We start from the raw sequence: 24,268 nt of genomic DNA, 5'->3' as shown, positions 1-24,268 counted from the left end.
AATTTGTCACTCATTTCTTTTTTTCGTCCATCCCTAAAAATTTATTACCTTTTACTTTTACCATTTTTGGCAGTTAACCTCACATTCCACTAACTCATTATCACTCACATTATATTTTAAAACTAATATATAAAAGTAGGACTCACATGCCACTAACTTTTTCCACTCACTTTCTATTACATTTCTTAAAACTCGTATCAGGTCAAATGGTGCCAAATTTTAAGAGACTGACGGAGTATTTAAATTTTTTATCGATACAAGTAACATGGAGTCTATATTTTGGAGGGATTTAGAATTCAAATGCTTCTTAATTTTAGTGGGGACTCAGAGGCATTGCAATCCTATTATTGAATCAATGAGTTTTCTATTTAGCTCGTGTGTTAGAGATAACATGTACACGCGGCATAACAAAAAAAAAGAATAAATTGGTGGACAAAATTCATGAATTACTGCCCTCCTAATGGACAATGACTCGACATATACCAGAAACTCTACCAAAAGCATTTTCTAAAATAAATCTGGCCTATAAATGAGGTCTTTCTTCCCTCGACAAAATAAATCAATCTGGCCTTTTGGATGATTATTCCTCAACTTTGATTTCTCTTTCCAATAAGTGGCAATTAAAAGAGAAAGACGGCAGTCGGGTAATATGATCCATCTCAACAATTTTATCACCTGATTTATACTCCTTTGGTTTCATTAAAAATAAAACATTTATTTCTCCTTTTATTTCATTAAAAATAAAACATTTATTTTCCTGTCACATGATTTTATGTAGTGTTATTTTGTAAGTTAATGAAGAGAGAAAAAAAAAAGAAACGTTTTCATTTTAGATAGGATACAGAGATGTAATAGATTGAGAATTTTGATGTGGGAAAAAGTTAAATGTTTGCTCAATGTAAATTTAAATTTGAAATAGGTTGGGGATATGAATAAGGCTGAAAAATTATCCGCAGCAGGTTCCGGACTAAATATTGAAGTAAGAAATCAGTCATATTGTGTAAGCAATGGAGTGGGATCATCACTAGCAGGAGGTGATAAACCACCACAACCCACGGCAGTTCACTGCCTTTGCTCTCCCACCACTCACGCCGGATCATTCTGTTGCCGCCATCACAGAAACGCCGCTCCCGGCTAAAGGGATATTGATGTTATTGTTTATTATTGTACTATTCTACTTCACGTCCTCCCATTATTAACAAGGCATCTTAATCGTGAACAGGAACACCTTATAAATTTTAATCTGGTATAATAAAATTACTTCTTCCATCCATCATTATTTATCACTAATTTTCTTTTTATCCGTCAAACAATTATTTCAGTGTTGCATTAAATATTTAATATTGCAATGAAATTATACACATCTTGCTCATGGTTTCCTTGCTACACAATGCTTGCTTCTAAAGCCTCAACTACTTTTGTAGAGCGTCGGCACAATCCATTGCTTTCAGGGCCCCTCCCTCTGTTATAAGCATCTAAAACAGAATATTATGAGCATTAAAGAGATTTCGAAGAAGAAAGATGTTTGATTGACTCACAATTTTAAAAGGACCTGTTAGGTGGAGTAAGTAAGAGAAAAAAATAGTTGAATATTTTAATAAGAAGAGATATATTTATCACCTTGTTCAACCAGAAACATCGAAACACCCTTACTCGGTTCCTGCATCCAAAATTTCAAACACCTACAACACACATACTACATTTCATTGAACCCAGGGCATGACAACCATCCACAATTCAAGAATCAGATTGAGATGTGCCCATTTCTATTCTTTACATGTATCAACGCACTGCAATTTGGTGTTTGGAAAGCAACCACTCCGGCAGCCACCTCCAATTTGTTACTTTCGTCATTTATTGCTTGTACTTAACTTCATCTGGTCAATCCAAGCTTGAACAGCTTGGCTTGTCAAGAATGGTTCAAGGCAGAGTCGTCATCTATCACCTGTCAAGAATTGCTCAAGGCAGAGTCGTCATCTATGACACACGATACAGGAAGCAGCACAATGGCGATGGCTTTAGGAAGGACCCCCGGATTCCAACTTCTTTAATACATATTTGATCACACTCCAATTGAAGCCACGATACTGAAGCCAGCGGACTATTCGCGATTTCCGTGTCTCTTGTGCTGCGCCTTGACTTCTCTGCCATTGCTTTGAGGCCTGAGCATATAAGTGGTCAATAGAAGACTTTGACATGGCTATTCCTGAATCCTCATATTCGTCACCTTCACTATTTACAAACACTAGTTTTATCGCTTTTTCTGCATCTGCTTCACTTATCCCCTTCTTGAATAGTTCCTGCAGAAAAATTAAATAGTTAAATTAATTAAAAAATACTCCCTCCGACCCGTAGAAATAGGCCATATTTCTTTTTTCTTCCGTCTCATAGAAATAGTCCATATCCATTTATGGCAACTTTTTTCTCCTCTTTTATTTATCATTTATGGGCCCACCATCCACTACACAACTACTTTTTTCTCCTCTCTTACTTGACCAATTACGCATTAAAACCCGTGTCAACCCCAAACGACCTATTTCTATGGGAAGTAGGGAGTACAAAAAAAAATCGACACAACTATAAAACAGTTACTGACAAATGATGTGTATTTTTAATCTAAATAGTAGGATAATTCTAAACTTTCTCAACAGACATGTTGGAAAAACGAAGTGGCCACATCTATCTGAAAGCACATAAGGGTTGTAGCTTCTAGTCTCGGAGTTGTTTCTGATCAGAATCACCACAAAAAAAGATAAGATTGCTACTATACTTGATATATTATTGCTATATGGAGTTACAATTGAAATTTAAGTATTCAACATTTCAGGATAGTGATTAGATCTACAGACTACAAGAAGAATATGAAGAGTGGCTAATGATTTTATGTTTGCATATCAAAATCCATTTTTCAAATCATAATCTTGTACAGGTATTAGCTAGTAGCAACAAATTTCTCGGGAGAATTTTCTGCGAGGGCTTATATATGACTGCAAAGTCTGCACCAAATAAACTCTGTTGCAAGAAACCTGCTGGACAGTAGTATTACAAGTATAAAGGACAAATAACTTGTGCATATTTTCACTTCACCCTGGCCATGGGAGTTGGATGACCGAATCAGAATCTTTGTGAAATAGTAGACCGAATATACGTTATTTTACTTTGACAGAAGTAAAAAGAGCTGTGTTTACTTAAACAGAGAGTTGTGCTTACTTGTCTGATTCGACGAGGGCCCCAGCTTGAGGAAGACCATCTCGATCGGGTATATGCTTCCGCATATAAGTAATCATTAATCAGACCCCTATAGTAGAAAGAAAAGGATTAAAAATTAGGTCTAGGCAAAATGTGTGGGTTATGCTGCATAGATTTCAGCCACTTAGCCCTTAGGGAAGTAAAAAAAAATTCAATCAAAATCCATACAAAACTACCAAGATCGAATAAACATTGCAACTAGTTTCATCGCTATCACCACAAAGGAGTTTTGAATTGTAAATACCTACTCTGGAAGTCTGTTATGACTGCATCTATAGTATCATGGTGAAATTTCTTCCCTTCCAGTTTCTTCTTCAGTTCCATAGAAGTAAATGCCCTGCAACATACAGCATGCCTCATATCCATATAAGTGATAATTTAGACATAACTAACTAGATTGCCTGTCAAACAGGTCAGAATAAGCACAAATCAATTACACAATCTGCGGTGAAGGTTGAACAACAATATATAACCTGGTGAAGTAAGGTGTTAAGAATAAGAGAAAATGAGACCATTGCCATAAAATGGAGATTCCTTAGTCAGTATGGTTGTAGAACACACGATATTTGTAAATAAGTTCCCGAGCCATAGGTGCAAAGGGCTGGTGAATGAGTAAGCGACTAGTAAACTATATGTGAGGACCTCATCGGGATTAGGAACCAACAAGCAACTTCCCTTGCAAGTGTATAAGCATATAAATTGTCCAATCTCAAGGCATTACCATCACAATATCATATCTACAACGACATTTACAACGGACTCTCAAGTTAATCCATGTGTTAGCATGCCTTGAATCTGCATTGTTTGCCGCTACGCAAAATGTTGCTGCATTGGGCCTTAATTGCCATATTAGGCCTAGCCCGTCTTGTGTGCCTATTTATATACAAGTATGGCACAAAACTCCGCTATCATAATCCAATCTATTTCCTTCTTGCCTATTGACGTATCCAACACAACGTTGGTGAACCACGTAAATTTGTCTTTGTACATTTCTCTTTGTTTCAATTACTCATAACACCATGTCCTCATATCATGGTATAGAATTCAATCATCGTCATTCAAGGATTAAAGGATACATAACATATTAGAAATGGGTCACTCACCCCTTAAAAGGCCTTATAAGAGGGAGGGTTATCCACACTTATATAGAGGAGGTAGGATCATCACCAAGTCGATGTGGGACAAGAATTAAGAGTTTTAACATAACAAACGAAGTTGGGCAAAATAATTAACCTAGACGCAAGCAACTTGATTGCAGAATTCTGCGCATCTTGCATCCCACAGCATCTTCTACTACTATCTTCGGGATCTTGGACGAATTCATCAGCCACAGCCGTTAAATCTCCCTCAATCTCTTCTTCCACAGCTAAAAATTAATAGAGGTGAGGTAAAATTTTCGGAGCAAAGCAAATCACCAAATGAAGAGAAGCTAAGTCACTAAACATACGCAAATTGAACACATTATATACATCAGAAGGAAGGCTCCTGTGTGGTTGGTTGCAAAATTGAAACCTCTTAGCAGTTGCCCTCAGAGGCAAAGAAGTAGTTCCATTTTGTTCCTTGTTTAAAGCTTTCCTGGCTAGAGGAGGAGAGCTACTGTAGCCCCTTCCTTGAGCGCAGCCGATGTTCCTTGTTAACCTAAAGATTGAATTGTTAACCTACTCTAGTGAGTAAATAGAAAGAGGCATAAAATTAATCGAATATTAATCTAGAAAGAGGGAAGAGATACAGACCAAGGAAGCAGAGAGAGTGGGAATTGGATTTTGTTAGCTCTTCCATGGAAGAAGCTCAGAGAAAAGGTCATTTTGTTAACGAGAGTGAACCCACGAAATTTGTTTTCGGCTTTTATTTAAAGCTGTTATTTCATTTGAAAATGGAACGTGTTAGCTAATTTTATTCGATCTGACTTCAACATTTGGATATATTACTTGAATTTTTATTGCCAACAACTTTTTTTTTTCTGTTTATATTTAATCATTTTGATGTGCTTATTCATTCAGTGATTCATCCAAATGCTTGTGAATTGGGATTCTATATTTGTAGTGAAAATTGATATCTTTTGATCCGATGCTTCCCTTGCAATTTGCTATCGGTTAAAGGAAAAATAGTGAAGCTACTTTGATTGTGATGAGTTTCTGAAAGAGTGGGAGCTTTTCAATATTTCTGAAAATGTTGTCTGACGGTCTCTTTTTTACGGTTCCGTCAACGCTAATTGCTCAGTGGCATCTCCATTAGTTTTTTTACGGACAGTAAAAAAACTAATCACTTTGACAAGGATTTCATTTGTTAGGGACTTATTTTTTTAAAAGTTAATATTTTAAAATAAACTCGTATTTTGGTCAAATATTTAAAACTAAAATTGACATTTCTCCATTCATAATCAAGATAAAACTTTCTTTTTCATTTGTTATTTTGGTTTGCTGTAGTTAAAGTGCAATTATAGGTTCTGATTTCTTTTTGTCGCAAAAGCTAGAATGGAATGCCTAGTTTCAATTATGTTGTTGTAGCAAGAAAACGCCAAAGGAGAGACTTTTTGCCAGAGGAGAGACTTTTTGGGCATGGAGATGAAGAACTTAGGTTGACACGTAGGAAAGACAAATAAAATAGGAAACATAAAGAAAGAGTAAAGTAGGTAGTACAGAAGTAACACTAATTGGATATTTTTAAAAAAAAAGAGAGAAATGACTCAACTTAATTGAGACACATCCTATAAAGGAATACGACTCAACTTAGATTGAGAAGAAGGAAGTAAAATAAATAGTCCTACGAAACAAATCAATAGTGTAGCAATGATTCCGGACAAATGGTGGGGCGTTAAAGGAGGGAAATAGTATTGATAGATCACCTATCGACATTACTTTAAATTATAAAAGTACACAACATGTATTTTATTTAGAGCATCCACAATGGCGGCGAGCGGACCAGCTAGCCGATTCCCGGCGCTGGCCGGTCCGCTCGCCGAACCATTGCAGCAGGCGAGCGCCAAATCGGTGAGAAAAACGGCGAGCGCACGCCGATTCCCGGGCGCTGGCCGATGCGCTCGCTGATCGGCTGGCCGCCATTACAGGCTCCCAATCGGCGAGCGATCGGCCAGTTGATTTTTTATTTTTATTTTATTTAATTTTCGAAACACTATATATACGCAATTTGCACGTCATTTTCATTCGCACCACTTATTTTAATGAGTTTTCTCTCTATCTTAATTTCTGTACAAGATCAACAACGCGAAATGAGTAACGCGGGTGGTAGTAGTGGTGGTAGTGGTGGGGATGCTGAGGAGTACGAACGGCGAATGAACGAAGAGTTTGAGGCCTATACGTCCCCTGAGATAAACCGGCTGATACAAAGGGCTTTGCAGCCGGCGGTATCTCGACCTCGACCCGTTGTTCACCGCCGAGCAGTGATTGAGCAGGATCACGTAGTTGCACATCAGCGGCTATATGAAGACTACTTCGCACCGGAGCCGCGGTTTAACGCCAACCTTTTCAGGCGGCGTTTTAGGATGAGCAGGGCCTTGTTTATGCGTATTGTTGACGCTTTGGAGCGCCGATATATGTGTTTCCGCTTCAGGCACGATGTGGCTGGCAGACCCGGCCACACACCTATTCAAAAGTGCATTGCGGCAATCAGGCAGTTGGCCCACGGAGGTGTGGCAGACATGTGGGACGAGTACCTCCACATCGGTGAGACGACTGCCCTTGAATGTATGAAGTATTTCTGTCAGGGCGTGGTTGAAATATTCCGTGAACAATACCTTCGAAGCCCTACTCTCGAAGACTGCCAGGAGCTGATGCAGATGCACGGGGAGAAGCATGGGTTCCCGGGTATGTTAGGAAGCATAGATTGTATGCATTGGGAGTGGAAGAACTGCCCCGCTGCCTGGAAAGGATTCTACACGACCGGCTAGCAAGGGAAAGAATCCCACGATGATCCTCGAGGCCGTAGGTGATTACCTGCTGTGGATTTGACATGCATATTTTGGGGTAGCCGGGTCGAACAACGACCTCAACGTCCTCAACTCGTCGCCCCTTTTCAAGGAGCAGTGCCACGGCGTCGGTCCGGCCATCAGTTTTATCGCCAACGGGAACCAGCATGATATGGGCTACTACTTGGCGGATGGGATACCCTAGGTGGCCCGTCTTTGTGAAGACGATCATATGCGCATCAGATGAGAGGAAGGCCTACTTTGCGGAACGGCAGGTGTCGGCGCGCAAGGACGTGGAGCGCGCATTTGGTGTGATCCAGTCTCGATGGACGGCAATTAGGGGTCCAACGTGTTTGTGGCACGTCGACTGCATTGCTGATATAATGTACGCCTGTATTATCATGCACACCATGATTGTCGAAGATGAAGGTGTACAACTGACTAGTTGGGCCAACGATGATAATGAAGCAGGTCCAAGCCACGGCGTGGCCGCCCCCAACGTACGAAGTGGGGTACCTCACGATGAAGCCAGCTGCCTCCAAGCACATGCCGACATGCGCCAAGTGGAAGCTCATATTCGACTCCAAAAGGATTTAATTGAAGAGTTGTGGGCGCGGAGGACTGCACGACGTTAGTTTTATTTTTTAATTATGTAATTTTTTTTAATGTACCTTTTTTTAATTTAAATAAAATTATTGCATTTTCCCGTATCTGTGTCGTAAGCTGAATTCCGTATTTTGTGTGATTGTTATTTTTATAATTTTGTTTATTGTTGCTAGCCTATGGATAGCCTAGCTTGTCCAGTTGCTTGTCCTGATAATGTGGCATGAGGAGTTTTTAGTGCTGATGATGTGACAGGAAGAGTTTGTGGCTAGATTATGGCTGGCCTATTGCCATTTTGGATGCTTAGCAAGGTGGCTAAAAATCTGTACGGATCCTAGAAATTACTTATACGAGGGCGACTGTGCCAACTACCAAAAGCAAGAATAAAGAAGAAAATGATTCAGTCTTCGTCAGCGTCTTTGTTTCCTTTACTTTATAGTCTTAGCCATGAAGTCTTCTACACTCTGTTTATATCTCACCTTTAGTTTTTAGTCTTCTCTCTCTCTCTCTTTCACAGTTCATATCGGATCGGTGGTTGCATCTCGAGCTAGAACCTTGCTGATCACGTAAGTTCTTCCTCTTTTTCTTGTTTCTGCAGATCTGATCTGATTATGACAAGTCTTCAACTGTTGCCAATTATCAACTGCTTACAATCTATTCATAAATGTATAGAAACATAATTACTATTATAAACATGTAATGGTAGTGGTAAGCTTTTTATGAGAAGTACTAGCTTATAGCCTTATACGTATATATTCCTCCATCAGCCGTTTAAAGAATCATAATGATTTAAGAAAAATTGCTTGATTATGTGAAGAAAAGTAAATAGAGATAATAAGTAAAATATGAGATCCATTTTTAATAGTATTACTTTTATAATGGATTACGAGGGTAAAAAGTTTGTGAAATGTGGAGTCTGTATATCAAAAATGGGGAAAAAAAATAAACGATTTGTTAAATTGTGGACAACTTAAATGGCAAAATGACTCTTTAAATGGTGAATGGAGAAAATAATTTTGTCTTTATTTTAAAAACTCTCAAGTTTAAGCAAACACCCAATTAAAGATTGACTCTTTTAAATGGTCAATGGAGAAAGTAATTTTGTCTTGTTTTAAAAACTCTCAAATTTAACCAAACACCCAATTAATTTCTTATTCAATAATTAATAGGAGCAGTGGATGTTTGTGCTTTATCATGGAGCGAGTTATGTGAAAGATAAAATTAAGAACTGAATTGTAAAATATGAGTGTATATAAAATTTTTATACTTTCTCTTTCTCCGTTTCATAAAAATACTTGCACTTTTCATTTCTGATCGTCTCATAAAAATACATAAAAAGTTGTCACAAAATGTTTTTATGGGACATACAGAGTAATAAAATGTACTAAATGAATCAATGTCGGATATCAAGATTCGAATATAAGGGATGAGATTTGGTCTTGATTTTGGATTACGATACTATAAGCAATATAAGAGGACCCTACGGTAATATTTGAGCAGTATTATTATAATACCATGACCAAAAGTTTAAAATATGAAAATTTAGGAATATAGGACTACATGAATAGATTGCATTTCGGGAAATTAGAAAAGAAAACGACAGAGTATGATTGCTTCTAAATCCAACTTTATATTGATGGAGTATGAATGATCTAAAAACTAGACCAAGATTGACTTATTAATCAAAACTAATTTTAGCTAAATGATCATTTTAGAAAAAATTTTGTCAATAATTGAGCATATAGTACATCAGTTTTGTTTAGAATGTAAGTATTATTTGGGTTTAATGGATCTTTAGCTGGGATCTTTTCGTCTTTGGTTAAAAGTTTATTTACTCTGGAGGTACTTTTGAAACAAAACCATCTAACGAGAAACAATTGAAGTTAGTTGTGTGATAATTATAGAAAAGTGCGTTTGTTTGGGTAGTAAAAAATACACCTCAATCTATCAATTAAAGTTTTCTTCTTACCATTTTGCGGTCAATGAAAGTCTCATTTCATTTTTATTATAAATGATAAATAGTTATTTCTATAATCACATTTTATTAAAAAATTAAAACATTTCTTGTCCATAAAAATAATCACTTTTTTTTGGTCTCTCTAAAACAATTAGTCTCGTTTCTATTTTATGAAAAAAAAATTCCACCAAATTTTCTCTTTCTTTCTTATACTTTATACACATTTTCTCTTTATCTAGTTATGTATTAAAACTAAAAATTAAATATAGGCCATATTATTAATTTAACAAAAAGTTAAAGAATTGAAAATCTGAACCCTTACAATAAGAGCATAAAACATCTCATTCATTGGAGTGAAAGTCCAGTAAAAAAAAGCATCAAAGCGCTTATTCTCTTCTTCAGGTGTGGTTTTAAAGAGATGTTGTGAAGATCAAGAAATATAGAAATGGGAATTATCCAGAGCAGCAGTAGCAGAGGAAACAATGAAGGTGAAAAAACCCCAAGAAGCATTTTTTTCATCTACAACGCTTTAAGGCTCCTATGGCGGAAATTATGTCCCGTATTCGGTCATGCTAAGCCATTACTCCCGCTCCAGAATCCGGCATCAAGCACAACCACCGAACCCTTACTTGTTGCTGGAACCCCTCACATTTCTCCACCAACTAGTGAATTTTATGATAAAGATTTGACGTGTGATAGTGATGATTTGTGGCCGTCTGAAAGAGACGGTGAAGATCATGTGGTGGTGTGCGTACACCAGTTCTCAAACTCGGCTGTTTCTGTGAAAGAAAATGTTTCAAGAAATGGCATTGCTCTGACCAACAACTCATCAGAAGAAGAAGAAGATGATGATGATGATGTTGTAGTAGTTGTTGAGAAGATAAAGAGAGCTATTAGTGTGGTGCTGGAAGAGAGGTGGATTAAGCACTACAGCAGCGGGCATCGAATACTGTTGGTCGGAGAGGGGAATTTCTCCTTCTCCGCTTGTCTCGCACAGGAGTTTCGCAGCGCTCCCAACATCATTGCAACATCTCTAGATCCCAGAGGTGAAGTCTCACTTCACTTCACTTTCAGTTCACTTGTGTTGTGGATTAATTCTTGCAATCAACAACATATTCTTGTTTATTAGCATTTCTGAAGAGGCATTATAACAAGAGTATAGACAACATTGAGGAGCTGAGGAGGAGAGGAAGCAAGGTGATGCATGGGATCGATGCCACTACAATGGCTAATCATCAACTGCTCGGACACCTTAGGTTTGATCGTATCGTCTTCAACTTTCCCTACGTTGGGCTGAATACTATCAAGAATTTGCCGCGCCAATCTCAACTTGCGTAAGGAAATTTAATTGATCATAACATATATAACTAGTGTAGTCATGACTCATGATCATATGATTATCGAGGTGTGCAGACTTCACCAGGAACTTGTGAGGGGGTTTCTGGAGAACGCAAGGGAGATGATAGAGGAAAACGGAGAGATTCACATAACACACAAGACCAACGGTTTCCACAGAGAATGGGGGCTCGTGTCGCTTGGTCGGGACTGCGGACTTAAGCTCAAGAAGGCAACCAATTTCAACCTTGTGGATTATCCAGGCTACAACACCAAGTGTGGATTTGGGGGTAATGGAGACTTCAATTGCTACCCCAGCAAAACCTACAAATTCGGACTCTGATATCTATATATTTTCTTGCTTGTACGTGTATGTGTAAATATATGAATTTCCAAACGAACCCCATATTATGCTATTGCATATTTCAATCCACATCAAATATAATACTCCATCTGTTTCTTATTAATTAAGTCATTTCTTTTTGGTACGAAGATTTTGAAATAGATATTTAATATGTTAAGTGGACGCAGAATAAAGCAGAAGAGATAATAACGTAAGGACATAAGGAGAGAATAAAGTAATAGAAATAAAATATTTTACTACTGTTTGCCAAAAATAGAAATAGTTCAATTAACAAGGAATACAGGAAGAGAAGAAGTACATTTTTTATATTTTTTCTTACCAAAATTGTGGTAAGTAATACACCAACTTATGACCTCCATCCACAAAAATATGAGAGGCATGTCCTAATTTCTCCCGGTGCTTGACGGAATACGAGAACGAGATCCATCATCATTGTTGTTGTCCGAGTCCGACGATATAGCCTTGTCGTACTCGACACCTTGTTGCCGGTAACTACCACCAATTTCCCCACCTTGTTGCATTTCAGTGAGTAGCGTCGTAGTCCTATGATCTTCTTCAATCTATAAATATTATTTCCTCCGTACATGAAAAATAGACAAGTTTTGCCATTTTGGTCCGTCCATAAAAAATAGACTAAGTTCAAAAAGGAAAGTCTTCAACCAAGACTATCCCTACACATCATTCTAAATGTGCATCTCACAATCCACTAACACGCATTTCATTACCTTTTCCCTCCATCTCACTTACTTTTCCTATCTCTCTTACTTTACCAATTATACATTAAAATCCATGTCATTCACAACCATGTCTATTTTTTGTGGATGAATGGAGTATGTAAGTAGAGGTATGAATTAGGAACACAAAAAAAACAAAAACTCAATCTTAGGAAATTATGAATTATAAAAATAATTTTATTTTTTAGAACTTACTTGCATGCGTTCAACCGCCACTCGGGAAACCTCTTCCACAACTTCTCGACGATTAGGGAATCTTGATCTTTGAGGACGACTACTTTGATCTTGGGCAATTCCTTTGCCCCAATCACCACCACGAGAAGAAGACATATTGCAAAGTGAAAGTAGTATAGAATATGGAGTATTGAATGGTAAGTAAATAACAACTTAAGTCAATTACGAGCACAACAAGAAGTAAAGTAGTGCACAACTTGAGCAAATTAGAGAGAATGAGGATAGAGAATAGAGAGATTGAGATTGAGAAGAGAAATCCTCGTTAACACAAGAATGTGGTGAGTAAAAATGATGGGGAAGTGGGTATTTATAGAAGAAAAATTAGGAGAAATAGGATTTAAAAAGAAAAATTCAAATTTTAAATTCGGCCGATTTATCGCCGGAACCGGCGGTTTAGGGCTAAACCGGCAATTTAGTGCACGGTTTCTGACCGAAAACCGTCAGTTCCAGCTTAAATCCAGTCTGAGCGTTTGCAGACCTACACCTAAACCCTAAACCTATGCCTGAACCCTACCCCTGCCACCTGAAAAGCTATCGGAACCGTCGGAAACCCATCGATTTTAACGGAAACCCGTTGTTTTTCTGCATACTACACCTGCAAATATGAAAAGCCTATATCCTAGGCTGGAATCCTACTTCAAAGCCGTTGAACCGCCGGTTTGAACCGGTGAATTAACGGTTTCGGTTTCTCAAATTCTTTAACCTGAATTGAACCATCCCGTGGTTCCAACCGCCGCTCCCGCCGCCCAGGTTCCAGTTCCTGGCTACGCCGATTCGGTTCGGTTTGTGCATGTTAACATGTTGGTATCAATTTGGTAGATCTACCTTTATCCTGGGCTTAGGAAGAGAATTTCTAGTTATCATCCTAATGAGTATCACTTCCATAAACGAGACCAACATCAGACATACCCCTCAAGTAACGAAAGATCCTCTTTACAGCCTGCCAGTACTCCTTTCCAAGCTGCCCCATGAACCTGTTGACAACACTAACAACATTTTATGTATGGTCTAGTGCAAACCATAGCATACATCAGACTCCTTACTGCATTAGAGTATGGAACTCGAAACATGTACTCCTCCTCAGCTTCAGATTTCGGTGCATGATCAGATGACAGATGAATGTTTATGGCACTTGGAGTATCAATAGCTTTAGACGCAGACAACCAAATCTTGACAAAATCTTCTTAATGCAGCTCTTCCATGACAGGGAAAACTTCTTATTTTCTCTTTCGCTAGAAATCTCCATGCCCAGGATTTTCTTTGCAGCACCCAAATCCTTCATATCAAACTCAACACTAAGATGAGCTTTCAACTTTTGAATTTCAGACTTCGACTTTGCAACTATAAGCATATCATCTACATACAGAATGAGATGGATCATGGAACCATCATCAGCTTTGTATCTCAGCTGGACCATGTAGCTATCAAATCTCTTATACCATTGCCTAGGGGACTGCTTTAGTCCATACAAAGACTTCTTTAGCTTGCAAACATAATCCTCCTTTCCCGGCACCACGAATCCCTCTGGTTGAGTCATGTAGATATCTTCCTCGAGCTATCCGTGTAGGAAGGCTGTCTTTACATCTAGTTGCTCAAGTTCCAGATCATAATGTGCAACCATCGCTAGTAACATTCTGATGGAAGTGTGTTAGACCACAGGCGAGAAAATCTCATTATAGTTAACCCCATCCTTATGCGTGAAGTCTCTTGCAACTAGCCGAGCTTTGTATCTAACACCCTCATCTGATGTGGTCCCTTCCTTCTTCTTGAATATCGATTTGCAAGTAACAGTCTTTCTCCCCTTAGGCCGTTTGACCAATTCCCAAGTCAGATTTTTCCATAATGATTCCATCTCCTCTCCCATTGCAGCGAACCATTTAGCACGCTCACTGCCCAAAACAACTTCATTGTAGGTGGACGTTTCTGCAGTGGATGGTTTATCTTACACCTCACCAGCAACCTGTAGTGCATATGCCATCATGTCCTCAAATCCGTACTTCAACGGAGGCTTCACACCTGCCCTCCTAGTTTTGTCAATAGCAATGCTTCTTTGACGAACTTCTTGATGAATATCAGATCGAGTAGTTTCAGCAGAGCCTGTTAGGATGGAACCTTTCAAAACATACAAGGTACCATGTTTCAAGGTCGTCAGAACCACCTTCGAACCTTTCATAATACTCCATCCGTCCCACGTTACTTGAGGTGTTTCTTTTCAGCACGGGATTTAAGAAAATTGTATTTAGTGGGCTAAATAAAGTAGAAAAGAGAGTAAAGTAAGAGAGATGGGAGATGATAAAGTAAAATAAAGAACGGAATACGACTCAAGTAACTTGGGATGGAGGGAGTATACATTGCTCCACCTTCGCCTTTGAAGCTAGATCCCTTACTGTCAAAGGTACTAAGAGATATCGGATTCTTCATCATCTGTGAAACATGCATGACATCATTCAAGTTGCATAACACCCCATCATGCGTCCTTATCCTAATAGAGCCAATGCCAATCACCTTGCAGACAACACTGTTGGCTATGGTAATATTGCCTCTGTTTATCTGCTCGTAAGTGGTGAAATACTCCTTGTGTGGACATAGATGGTACAATGCTCCTGAGTCAAGAATCCACACATCATTATTATGTGGTTGTTCATCTGCAACCAGCGCCACGCTTTCGTTAGAGTTTGTGTCATCAGCTTCTGCCACAGTTGTTGAACCGTTGGCATCCTTTTTCTTGCCCTCTTTCTTTTTCTTCTTCGGGCAATCATACTTCCAGTGCCCTGGTTCTTTACAGTATCTGCAGATGTCATCGGGTTGGAAACCTTTCGAACCTCCTTTGAGTTTGACTTATTCTTTCCAAACTTCTTCTGACCCGTTGCAGATAATCCCGACGCTTGACTTTCTGTGGCTAAACTAGTTGCCTGTTGTCGATCTTCTCTGATGTGGAGAGCAGATCGAACATCTTCCAGAGACAGAGTTTCTTTCCCAGTCATAAAAGACTCAACGAAATTCTCATACAACTCAGGCAAAGAAACCAACAGAATTAAAGCAGCAACTCTATCTTCTACTTTAACATCAACATTACGCAAATCCAGCAAAATTTTGTTCAAATTTTTCAGATGATCCCAAAGGGGCATACCTTCCTGCATACGTAATTAGAACAGACGTTGCTTCAGAAGCAGCTTATTGGTTAGAGACTTCGTCATATATAGACTCTCCAACTTCGTCAAGAGGGCAGTCGCAGTTTTCTGATCAGCGACTTCGATGATAACATCGTCAGACAGGCATAACATGATTGTCGAGTGAGCCTTTTCATTTAGGGTTACCCACTCATCATCCTTCTCGTCTGCCTTCTTCGCTTTTCCCTTTTTCATTAGCGGCGCCCATAACCCCTGCCACTTCAGGAGAGATCGCATCTTGATCTACCATAAACCGAAACTATTTCTCCCAGTGAATTTGTCGACCTTCACGTTTAGAGCAAACATCTTGATCGATTAACACAGAAACCCTAGTAGATGGAGAATTCAAAACCCTAGTCCAAAAACCAGGCTCTAGATACTAGTTTGTTGTGACAGAATAGACAAATTGTGTAATCGAGATAAACAGAAACGTAAAGAAACACAGAATTTACGTGGTTCACGAACGTTGTGTTGGCTACATCCACTGGTAGAAAACGAATAACAGATTGTATTCATATTGTTTTTCACAGATTACAAAATTATGTGCCCTACTCTCATATAAATAGGCACACATGAGATCATATCCCAATTCGGAAACATAATCCTATCCCAAATCGGAACATAATCCTATCTCAATTCGGAAACATGATCTATATAGATTCAAGGCATACTAACAAAAACAATTTAACAAACTTCAAGAAACATTTGATAGTGGTGTACTCTTAATCGGAAAGGGTTCCTATCAAGAGAGAAGCATTCTAAGAGCTGGTGATACACGATGGGGGTCTCATTATAGGTCATTGACAAATTTGTCGATCATGTTTTCTTCGGTTATTGAGGTTCTCCAAATTATTCAAGAAGATGGTTCTAATGGTTCTAATGTTAGTCAGAGAGGTGAAGCATTTTCAATATTAAGTGTTATACCTACTTATGAATTTGTATTCATTTTGCACTTGATGATGACTCTCTTAGGAATCACTAATCAATTATCTTTAGCATTACCAATTAAAGATCAAGATATTATGAATGCCATGGATTTAGTTAGGATGGCTAAACAACATTTACACGATATGTGGGATAAAGGATGAGAGTGTTTCTTGAGCGAAGTATCTATATTTTCCATGAACAATGATATATATTGATATTATAAATAAATATAGATGACAAATGTGTGACTCCGGGAAGACCTCAAAGGAAAGGAGAAGCTTTGACAAACTTGGATTATTTCTGGTTTGAGCTTCTTAATAGTGTGATCGATTGAGAATTTCAAGAGCTCAATAATCGCTTCAATGAGGTAAATAAAAATTTGCTTCTATGAGTGACTTGTTTAAGCCCAAAGGATTATTTGCTGCTTTTGATAAGTCCAAAAAATTGATAAAGCTTGCTCATTGTTATCCAATTGAATTCTCGTGAGATTGATCTTCGGTTGCTTGATAAATAACTCGAGACTTACATTCGTGATTTAAGTTCACATGAAGAGTTCTGAAGTCTCAAAAGTATCAGAATATTTCTAAGAAGTTGGTTGCAACAAGAAAACATATTGTATATCCATTGGTTTATTTTCTCGTGAAGTTGGCGTTGTATTACTGATTGCAACGACATCAGTGGGGAGAATTTTTTCATGTATGAAAATTGTGAAAACTCGTCTCTGTAATAAAATGGGAGACTCTTGAATGAATGATTGTTTGATTACCTACATTGAGAAAGACATATTTTGTAAGATTGATCGTGAAAGACTTTTGAACAGTTTTCAGGTTATGAGACCCCATCGAGAACAATTGTAGTTGTTATAACTTTAGTTCATGTTCGACAATCTTGTGTCCCTTGTTATTATAATATATTATATTTATTATATTTTTATATTTATTTATTTATATATTAATATTTTTATCCTCACTGTAATTTCCTAACTCCGTCCCCATCATTAATCTAATGATGGTTACAAGTGATAAAAAGCCAGCAAGCTCCCATCTCCCTTCTCAATAATAATATAAAAAAACCAAGCTCACATCTCTCACCCCACTTCCCCATGATTCCCAATATTATTTAATTACATCATTTTTCTTAAAGATAAATAAATTGAAAATTTAAAAGACCACGTTATGATTAACTCGAACTCAAATTTTTGATCTCAGATATTAATTATTCTACTATTAGATTGACAAAAACTATTTGATTGGATACTTATTTCAAACTTTGATGAGCTAGCTTGTAAGATTTATTTGGATTTGAGAGTTCCATAATTGCAAATTTCTATGTGGCTTGGACCATGGATATAACTTCTTGAATTTATGTTGTATTTAAGAGTTCCATAAAAAAAAATATAACTTGAGTTTATGTTGATTAGTAGTACTAGAATTATCTTGATTTACCGATTTGATTTGAGTTTCTTAACGTATACCAGCATAGTTTACTTTAGGGTTAGTTGCCTTAAAAGTCATCAACTTTCACAAAAGTTTGGTTTTTCCCGTAAACTATAAATGTTGCGTTAAAATTCATGAATTTACCGGGTTGTGTAAATTTCCTGGAAGACTCGACCCGGTATATTTCCGGCCAAAACTTATCCTAAGTGGCTGTCGGAGTTGTGACATGGCATACCGTCTGTCAATACACAAAACAACGTCGTTTTTACAAGCACAAAATGATGTTAAAAAATTAAAATTAATCAATTAGGGTTCAATTCCTCCCTCCCGTCGCGAAGTTTCCTTCTCCAATCTGCAATTTCTCCCTCCCGTCCTCCATCTCCAGCTACAATTCCTCTATCCCGTCGCGATTCCTCCTCCTCCATCTGCAATTTCTCCATCCCATCCCCCTCCTTCGTAAGCAATTCCTCCATCCCGCCGCGATTTCGTCTTCAATCAAATACGAGGTTAGATTTAATCGATTGTTAGATGTAGGGTTCGGAATCGGATTCCGTAGCCCTCGCTGTCGCCGTTGCCGTCACCACCGCTGAAGATAGGAGCACTTGAGCGCAAATGGGTTTGCCAATTCGTATGATAGGAGCACTTGAGCGCAAATGGGTTTTGTTTCAATTGATAGTAAATTTGGGGATTTGGGGTTGGGGGATAAGTGCAATACTCCCTCTGTCCCCAAAGAGAAATTTCGGAATATGGGTTTAAATCCGCTGACCTTTCGAGATAAGGGATTCAATTCGCTTACCTTTCGAAATATGGGTCCAAGACATGCGAATTTTCGGAATAAGGGTTTTACACTTTTTTATATTTATTCTCTTCATTTTTCTTATTATTTCCCTTCCAATAATTATAGATTTACTAAACTATCCTTTAAATCATCTCTCAAAAATTTCATTTTACCTCCCTCCAAACTATTTGCGCTCGACTCTTAAAAGTCAATCTTCTCTCTCAAATTCTCACGTTCACGCCGCCTCCGCCTCTTCCTCCACCTCCACCCCCCACTTCGCCGCCACCTCTTCCTGGCGCCTCTTCACCGTCTCTGCCTCCACCCTTCACCACCTCCGCTTCCACTCTTCGCCGCTCTTTCCAATTTCGATCTCAAGCAACCTCTCCTCAATCCCATCAACGCGTAATAATCCACGTTTCCGCTCTCTCCTCCGGCTAGCCTCAATCCCATCAACGCGTAACAATCCCATACCCTCTATATTCGTGTAACTTAGAGGAAACATACACACATCTTGGCACTCTCTGATATGAAGTTTCAAGCGGTGAACTGCCACAAGTAACAACTTACGCAAAAAATGCAACAAGCAACATGAAAATGCAACTAGATAGACTTACAGTACAAGAGAATCACACACTTGCAACAAAGAGAAGTATTAAATAAACTTCATTTACAGGCAGAACTTAAACCAGTACATGTTCCCAAATTGGTGGGATATAGATCACAAACCAGTCGATAAGAAGAAACAGAGGATCTCAGGTATTCTAAACCATACCACTGATTAGAAGTTTTTAAAGTTAAAAATCTTCTCCACATAGTTTGTTTATACCAATAAATAGTTGCAACTTCAGAGTTCTTTTTATCTACTTATTTTGCGTTATTGAGTTGCGACTACTTTTTGAAGGCTTCATAGATTCTGAATCCCATTAACTCTACATTCCCTTGTTAATTTAATCAATGCAAAAAGGCCAAGGAAAAACTTTGCAAGTCAAAAATATATGACTGATCTACAAAAACAGTTCAAAACAAATAAATTCCTTATAGAGAGCTAAGTGGAAGACTGAAACATAGCAGAGTGAAATGTATTTATCAGTTTCAACCTTAATACAGAAACAGAACGATAAAGCATATAGCACATGAACTCGGTTTGGAGGGGGGTAAAATGAAATTTTTGAGAGATGGGTTAAAGGATAGTTTAGTAAATCTATAATTATCGGAAGGGAAATAATAAGAAAAATGAAGAGAATAAATATAAAAAGGTGTAAAACCCTTATTCCGAAAATTTCGCATGTCTCGGACCCATATTTTAAAAGGTAAGCAAATTAAATTCCTTATCTCGAAAGGTCAGCGAATTTAAACCCATATTCCGAAATTTCTCGTCCCCAAAGGCTACGTTCGGTTGCTTATGTAAATTAGTAGTTGGATTGGTTGAAATGGGTTTTCAGTAAGACTAAATTAATATTGGAAAGAGATAATGGGGAGCAAAAGAAAGAGGCGGTGAGATAAAATAGTCAGAGGGCGTGAGCTCCGATGAATAGTCGGTGTTTCAATGCAGAAAATTATATGATGTGGACGGGCCAGTCACGGGCCTTTATTTAGTATTGGGCCAACACAATTTCCAATATTGGTAACCGAACACAGAATTAAAGTTGTCAGCCTGATTATATCTGCTTAGTCTCCCCAACCGAACGCCGCCAAAGAGTATGCACTATTTCCTTTTTCATCCGTCCCCAAAGAGTATGCACTTTCAATTTTAGAAACTCTTTTATCTGTAATGAGGTGAGACTCATTCTCCACTAACAATACTTAAAAAACTTTCTCTATCTATCTCTATCTTACTTTACCAATAATGCATTAAAACCCGTGCCGAACCCAAAATGCATACTCTTTGGGGACGGAGGGAGTACGTAATACTTTTGTTTATTAAAAAAAATCCATGTCAGCACACACTCAGTAGCCAACTCATCATCCACGTCAGCGTAAATATAGCCATTATCACACTGCTTAGCCGGAATACCCGATACAGGAAATCGGCACACGGGAGTAAAGTTCATGACTTTTAACGCAACATTTATAGTTCACGGAGAAAACTAATTTTTTTTTAAAGTTGATGACTTTTAAGACAACTATCCCTTTACTTTATGACATAGTACACATCAATATTTTAAGTTAAGGCATCAAATTTATGATTAATTATAATTTTTTGACTATGTTGAAGCAAACAAAAAAGTTCATCATTGTATGTTAGCAATCAATATGAGCAAACTTTTGATGGTAAAAGAAAGGTCACATGAATAATGCAAATAAAGACAACATTTATATCCCACTAATTCTCTAATTTATCAAAACATGAAATCATACGTCTTTAGGTCATCTGCAACGCTGTCTCTTATCCGTCCCTTAACCATCTCTAAAATTACTATTCTTGGGCCTCACTGTACTTTTTACTCCATCTCTTAACTAAGGGACATAACCTGCAACCCTCCATCTCTTAGCCGTCTCTTAACCATCTCTTAAATTACTATTCATTCATTTTCATTTTTTATTTTTATTTCCAACAAATTCAATTAATAAAAGCACACTTCATTAAATAAAATAAAATTACAACATAAAATAAAAATACAACTTAAAATTCAAAAAATAAAAAACACACATAATTAAAATCCTAAAAAATAAAAATTACATAATTTAAAATACAACTTTATAGAAAATAAAAAAACTACTCCGCCGACGAATCATCTCCCGAAGGCGGTGGAGGTGCACTGAAGCAACCTGGAGGCGGAATACCAAGTTGTCTTGCCATAAACTCAATTCCGGCAAGATAGGCTTGGTATTGTGGAGGCGTCATGCGGGAAGTGTCCGCCATTGTGGCGGTCATGTACATGGACATTAGGGAGTTCGAGGGTGCCCCCGAGCCCGCCTAGCTTGATTCGCCTCTGCCCCTCCTCCCTTTAGCCGTCTTCGCCGAATTTCTCCCTTGCGGCCGACGGTGCCCACGGGAGGACCCCCCGGCATCGTCTGCCGTGCCCTCAACCTCCTGCGAGGCAACCTCTTGTGCGGCGCTGCCCGAACCGCCCTCACTAGACGGGTATTGGCCACCCGCCGTGTGCTTCGTGCGCTTCGAGGTCGAGCCCGAGATGGACCGGACACCGCCGGCCCACCTTTCCTCGTCTTTGACGACCTCCCAAACATCGACATGTTTGAATTGTTTGGCGGTGTCGCCGAAGTAGACTCGCAAAGCCGACCTCAGAATGTCAGCTCCCGTGGCTCCGCTTTGGTAATGAGCTGCTTCACTCTTGTAGATGGCGCATAATTTTTTGACCTCTCTGTCGACTCGGTCAAAGTGAGCGCGGAGCATCTTAAATGTGCGGCAGCTGGACCCCTTCGGCTTAATCTCGTGGTAGGCATCGCTGACCTTTTCCCAGAAGCACTTCCGGGATTGTTGATTCCCGACGATGAGATCGTACGAGACGCTGATTCAGGCGTTGTACACAACCAGCGTTTTCTTGGGGCTGTACGGATGCCGACCTAGATCCTCCTCCTCCTTGTCCGCCTCCGCCCTGGAGCTTTCACCGCCTCGGCCTCCTTCCGGAGTGGGTTCAACCGAATAATCCTCCCGAATCTGGGATAATCCCTGCGAATACATCGGGGCAGAGGGACGAACGTATGCATCCACATCAAAATGGGGTGGTTGGTACCCCGCCAGCGTCGACGAACCCTGGGTGCTCGGCATTACCAAACCGGAACCACCACCCAGGACATTGTACATGCCCCCAGTCGCCGAACACGTTGATGTCAAACCCGCCGGAGCTGCCACGACCAGAGTTTCCGTCGCCGGACATTTTGTGATGAGAGGTTAGATGAAAATTGGAGAGGGAATGGACATGATTTGGGAAGAATAGATGTGTATTTGTGTGTGAAATGAGGATGAATTAGGAGTATTTATAGAGTAAAAAAAAGAAGAAAAAACGGTCGAAAAAACGGTAATATTACCGTTTTTCAATATTTTTATTAATATTATTTTTTTTAAATTTGAATTTTAAAAAAAATAATTTATTGCGTCAGCGTGACTAACCCCACTCGCTGGCCGCGCAAGTGGGCGTCACGCATTGCGCCGGAGCGCGTGGCGAGACGGCTCGCCATCCGTCTCGATGGGACGGGAGTCTCGGCGGGCTGGGGATGAGACGGGACCCTGCAACGCGTCTCGCCGCCATCTCGTCCCGGCGTGACGAGTTACGAGCCACCCGCGTGACGCGTTGCGGGTGGCATTACACTATCAAAGCCTTGCTCGAGCCTAGTCGTAAATTCAAATGTATAATCATTTCAGGGACCAAAATTGTAAGAGCATCCACTACGCTGTCCCCCACCGTCCCTTAAACTACCATTTGAGGGTCCCACTGTACTTTATTCCTCCATCCCTTAACTAAGGGACGGAACCTGCAACGCTCCATCCCTTAAATGACTATTCATTCAATTTCATTTTTTATTTTTTTTCCAACACAATTCAATTAAAACAAACACACTTCATTAAAATTAAAATAACATTATAGCATAAAATAAAAATACAACTTAAAATTAAAAAAAAACATAATTAAAATCTTAAAAAATAAAAATGACATAATATAAAATACAATTTTATATGGACATCCTTGAATGTTTTATGTTTCACTTTCGATGTGGGACAAAATCATTCTTGGATGTCTCTATAAAAGAGAAACAACCAAGAATGATTTTGTTCCACATTGAAAGTGAAACATAAAACATTCAAGGATGTCTCTATAAAAGAAGAACAACCAAGAATGATTTTATCCCACATCGAAAGTGAAACATAAAACATTCAAGGTTGTCTCTATAAAAGAGAAGCAACCAAGAATGACTTTGTCCCACATCGAAAGTGGAACATAAAACATTCAAGGTTGTCTCTATAAAAGAGAAGCAACCAAGAATGACTTTGTCCCACATCGAAAGTGGAACATAAAACATTCAAGGTTGTCTCTATAAAAGAGAAGCAACCAAGAATAACTTTGTCCCACATCGAAAGTGGAACATAAAACATTCAAGGTTGTCTCTATAAAACAGAAGCAACCAAGAATGAGATTCATAAATTCGCAAGCCCACCAAATATATGTGGGTTATTACGAATTTCTTGTATTTATTTATTTGTAAAAATTGTTTTTAAATATAAAAACAATTTTTATAAATAAAAAGTATTTTTTTTAAATTTGATTTTTTTTAAAAAATTGATTTATTGCGTCAGCGTGACGACGTCCACTCGCGGGCCGGCGAGTGGGCGTCATGCACGACGCCGGGTCGCGTCACGTCGCATAGGCGCATGGCGATACGACCCGTCGCATGCCTCGGCGACACGGGACGCGGGACAGGGCGCGGGACGGGGCGCGGGACGGCGAGCTGCAACGCGTCGCGCGACGACCCGTCTCTCCGGGACGGATTGCGGACGCCGGCGCGACGCGCAGTGGATGCTCTAATGCCCCGAAAATCAGAGGACTTGATGACGCCGTGAATTCATTTCTCGGAGCAAATCACACTATCGATATTTGT

The 24,268-nt window shown here is 38.9% G+C and overlaps 3 protein-coding genes across 4 annotated transcripts; 1 reads left to right on the top strand and 2 right to left on the bottom strand.

Moving 5' to 3' along the window:
* Positions 1-1,334: 1,334 nt before the first annotated feature.
* On the bottom strand, positions 1,335-5,129 carry LOC121752966 (regulatory protein RecX). 2 transcript variants are annotated; one of them, XR_006040330.1, is made up of 7 exons: positions 4,983-5,129; positions 4,697-4,887; positions 4,483-4,615; positions 3,494-3,586; positions 3,211-3,298; positions 1,621-2,300; positions 1,335-1,475 (listed from the first exon to the last, which is right to left on the bottom strand). XR_006040330.1 is itself a non-coding variant. In XM_042148074.1 (6 exons), the coding sequence occupies exons 1-6, from the start codon at positions 5,051-5,053 to the stop codon at positions 2,019-2,021; spliced, it is 858 nt and encodes a 285-aa protein (XP_042004008.1). In that variant the 5' UTR covers positions 5,054-5,129; the 3' UTR covers positions 1,570-2,018. The 2 variants fall into 2 exon arrangements, 1 of the variants encoding a protein (XP_042004008.1); XM_042148074.1 differs by lacking the exon at positions 1,335-1,475 and having other exon boundaries at positions 1,570-2,300.
* A 3,053-nt stretch (positions 5,130-8,182) lies between these two features.
* Positions 8,183-11,536, top strand: LOC121753273 (uncharacterized protein At4g26485-like). The gene is made up of 4 exons (XM_042148506.1): positions 8,183-8,343; positions 10,137-10,780; positions 10,864-11,068; positions 11,148-11,536. Exons 2-4 carry the CDS (start codon positions 10,180-10,182, stop codon positions 11,410-11,412), a joined length of 1,071 nt encoding a protein of 356 aa, XP_042004440.1. The 5' UTR covers positions 8,183-8,343; positions 10,137-10,179; the 3' UTR covers positions 11,413-11,536.
* A 2,807-nt stretch (positions 11,537-14,343) lies between these two features.
* LOC121752824 lies at positions 14,344-15,808 on the bottom strand. Its single transcript, XM_042147913.1, has 4 exons — positions 15,719-15,808; positions 15,163-15,535; positions 14,762-15,004; positions 14,344-14,498 (listed from the first exon to the last, which is right to left on the bottom strand). Exons 1-4 carry the CDS (start codon positions 15,806-15,808, stop codon positions 14,344-14,346), a joined length of 861 nt encoding a protein of 286 aa, XP_042003847.1.
* Positions 15,809-24,268: the final 8,460 nt, after the last annotated feature.

The sequence above is a fragment of the Salvia splendens genome, chromosome 10, assembly GCF_004379255.2.
Source record: "Salvia splendens isolate huo1 chromosome 10, SspV2, whole genome shotgun sequence".
NCBI lineage: Eukaryota > Viridiplantae > Streptophyta > Magnoliopsida > Lamiales > Lamiaceae > Salvia > Salvia splendens.
The sequence above is the reverse complement of the archived record's forward strand: the minus strand, read 5'-3'. Positions and strand labels throughout refer to the sequence as shown.

Excerpts from the sequence above, each read along its gene's own strand:
- LOC121752966 (XM_042148074.1), bottom strand. The coding sequence starts at position 5,053 with ATGACCTTTTCTCTGAGCTTCTTCCATGGAAGAGCTAACAAAATCCAA. Across the intron at positions 3,587-4,482 it reads ATCAAGTTGCTTGCGTCTAG|GGCATTTACTTCTATGGAAC; the intron begins GTTAATTATTTT and ends TGTATGTTGCAG. Across the intron at positions 2,301-3,210 it reads GCCCTCGTCGAATCAGACAA|GAACTATTCAAGAAGGGGAT; the intron begins GTAAGCACAACT and ends ATTTTTCTGCAG.
- LOC121753273 (XM_042148506.1), top strand. The coding sequence starts at position 10,180 with ATGGGAATTATCCAGAGCAGCAGTAGCAGAGGAAACAATGAAGGTGAA. Across the intron at positions 10,781-10,863 it reads AACATCTCTAGATCCCAGAG|CATTTCTGAAGAGGCATTAT; the intron begins GTGAAGTCTCAC and ends CTTGTTTATTAG. Across the intron at positions 11,069-11,147 it reads CCGCGCCAATCTCAACTTGC|ACTTCACCAGGAACTTGTGA; the intron begins GTAAGGAAATTT and ends CGAGGTGTGCAG.
- LOC121752824 (XM_042147913.1), bottom strand. The coding sequence starts at position 15,808 with ATGCGATCTCTCCTGAAGTGGCAGGGGTTATGGGCGCCGCTAATGAAA. Across the intron at positions 15,536-15,718 it reads ACGAGAAGGATGATGAGTGG|GAAGGTATGCCCCTTTGGGA; the intron begins GTAACCCTAAAT and ends TTACGTATGCAG. Across the intron at positions 15,005-15,162 it reads AAAGAACCAGGGCACTGGAA|GAGCATTGTACCATCTATGT; the intron begins GTATGATTGCCC and ends TTCTTGACTCAG.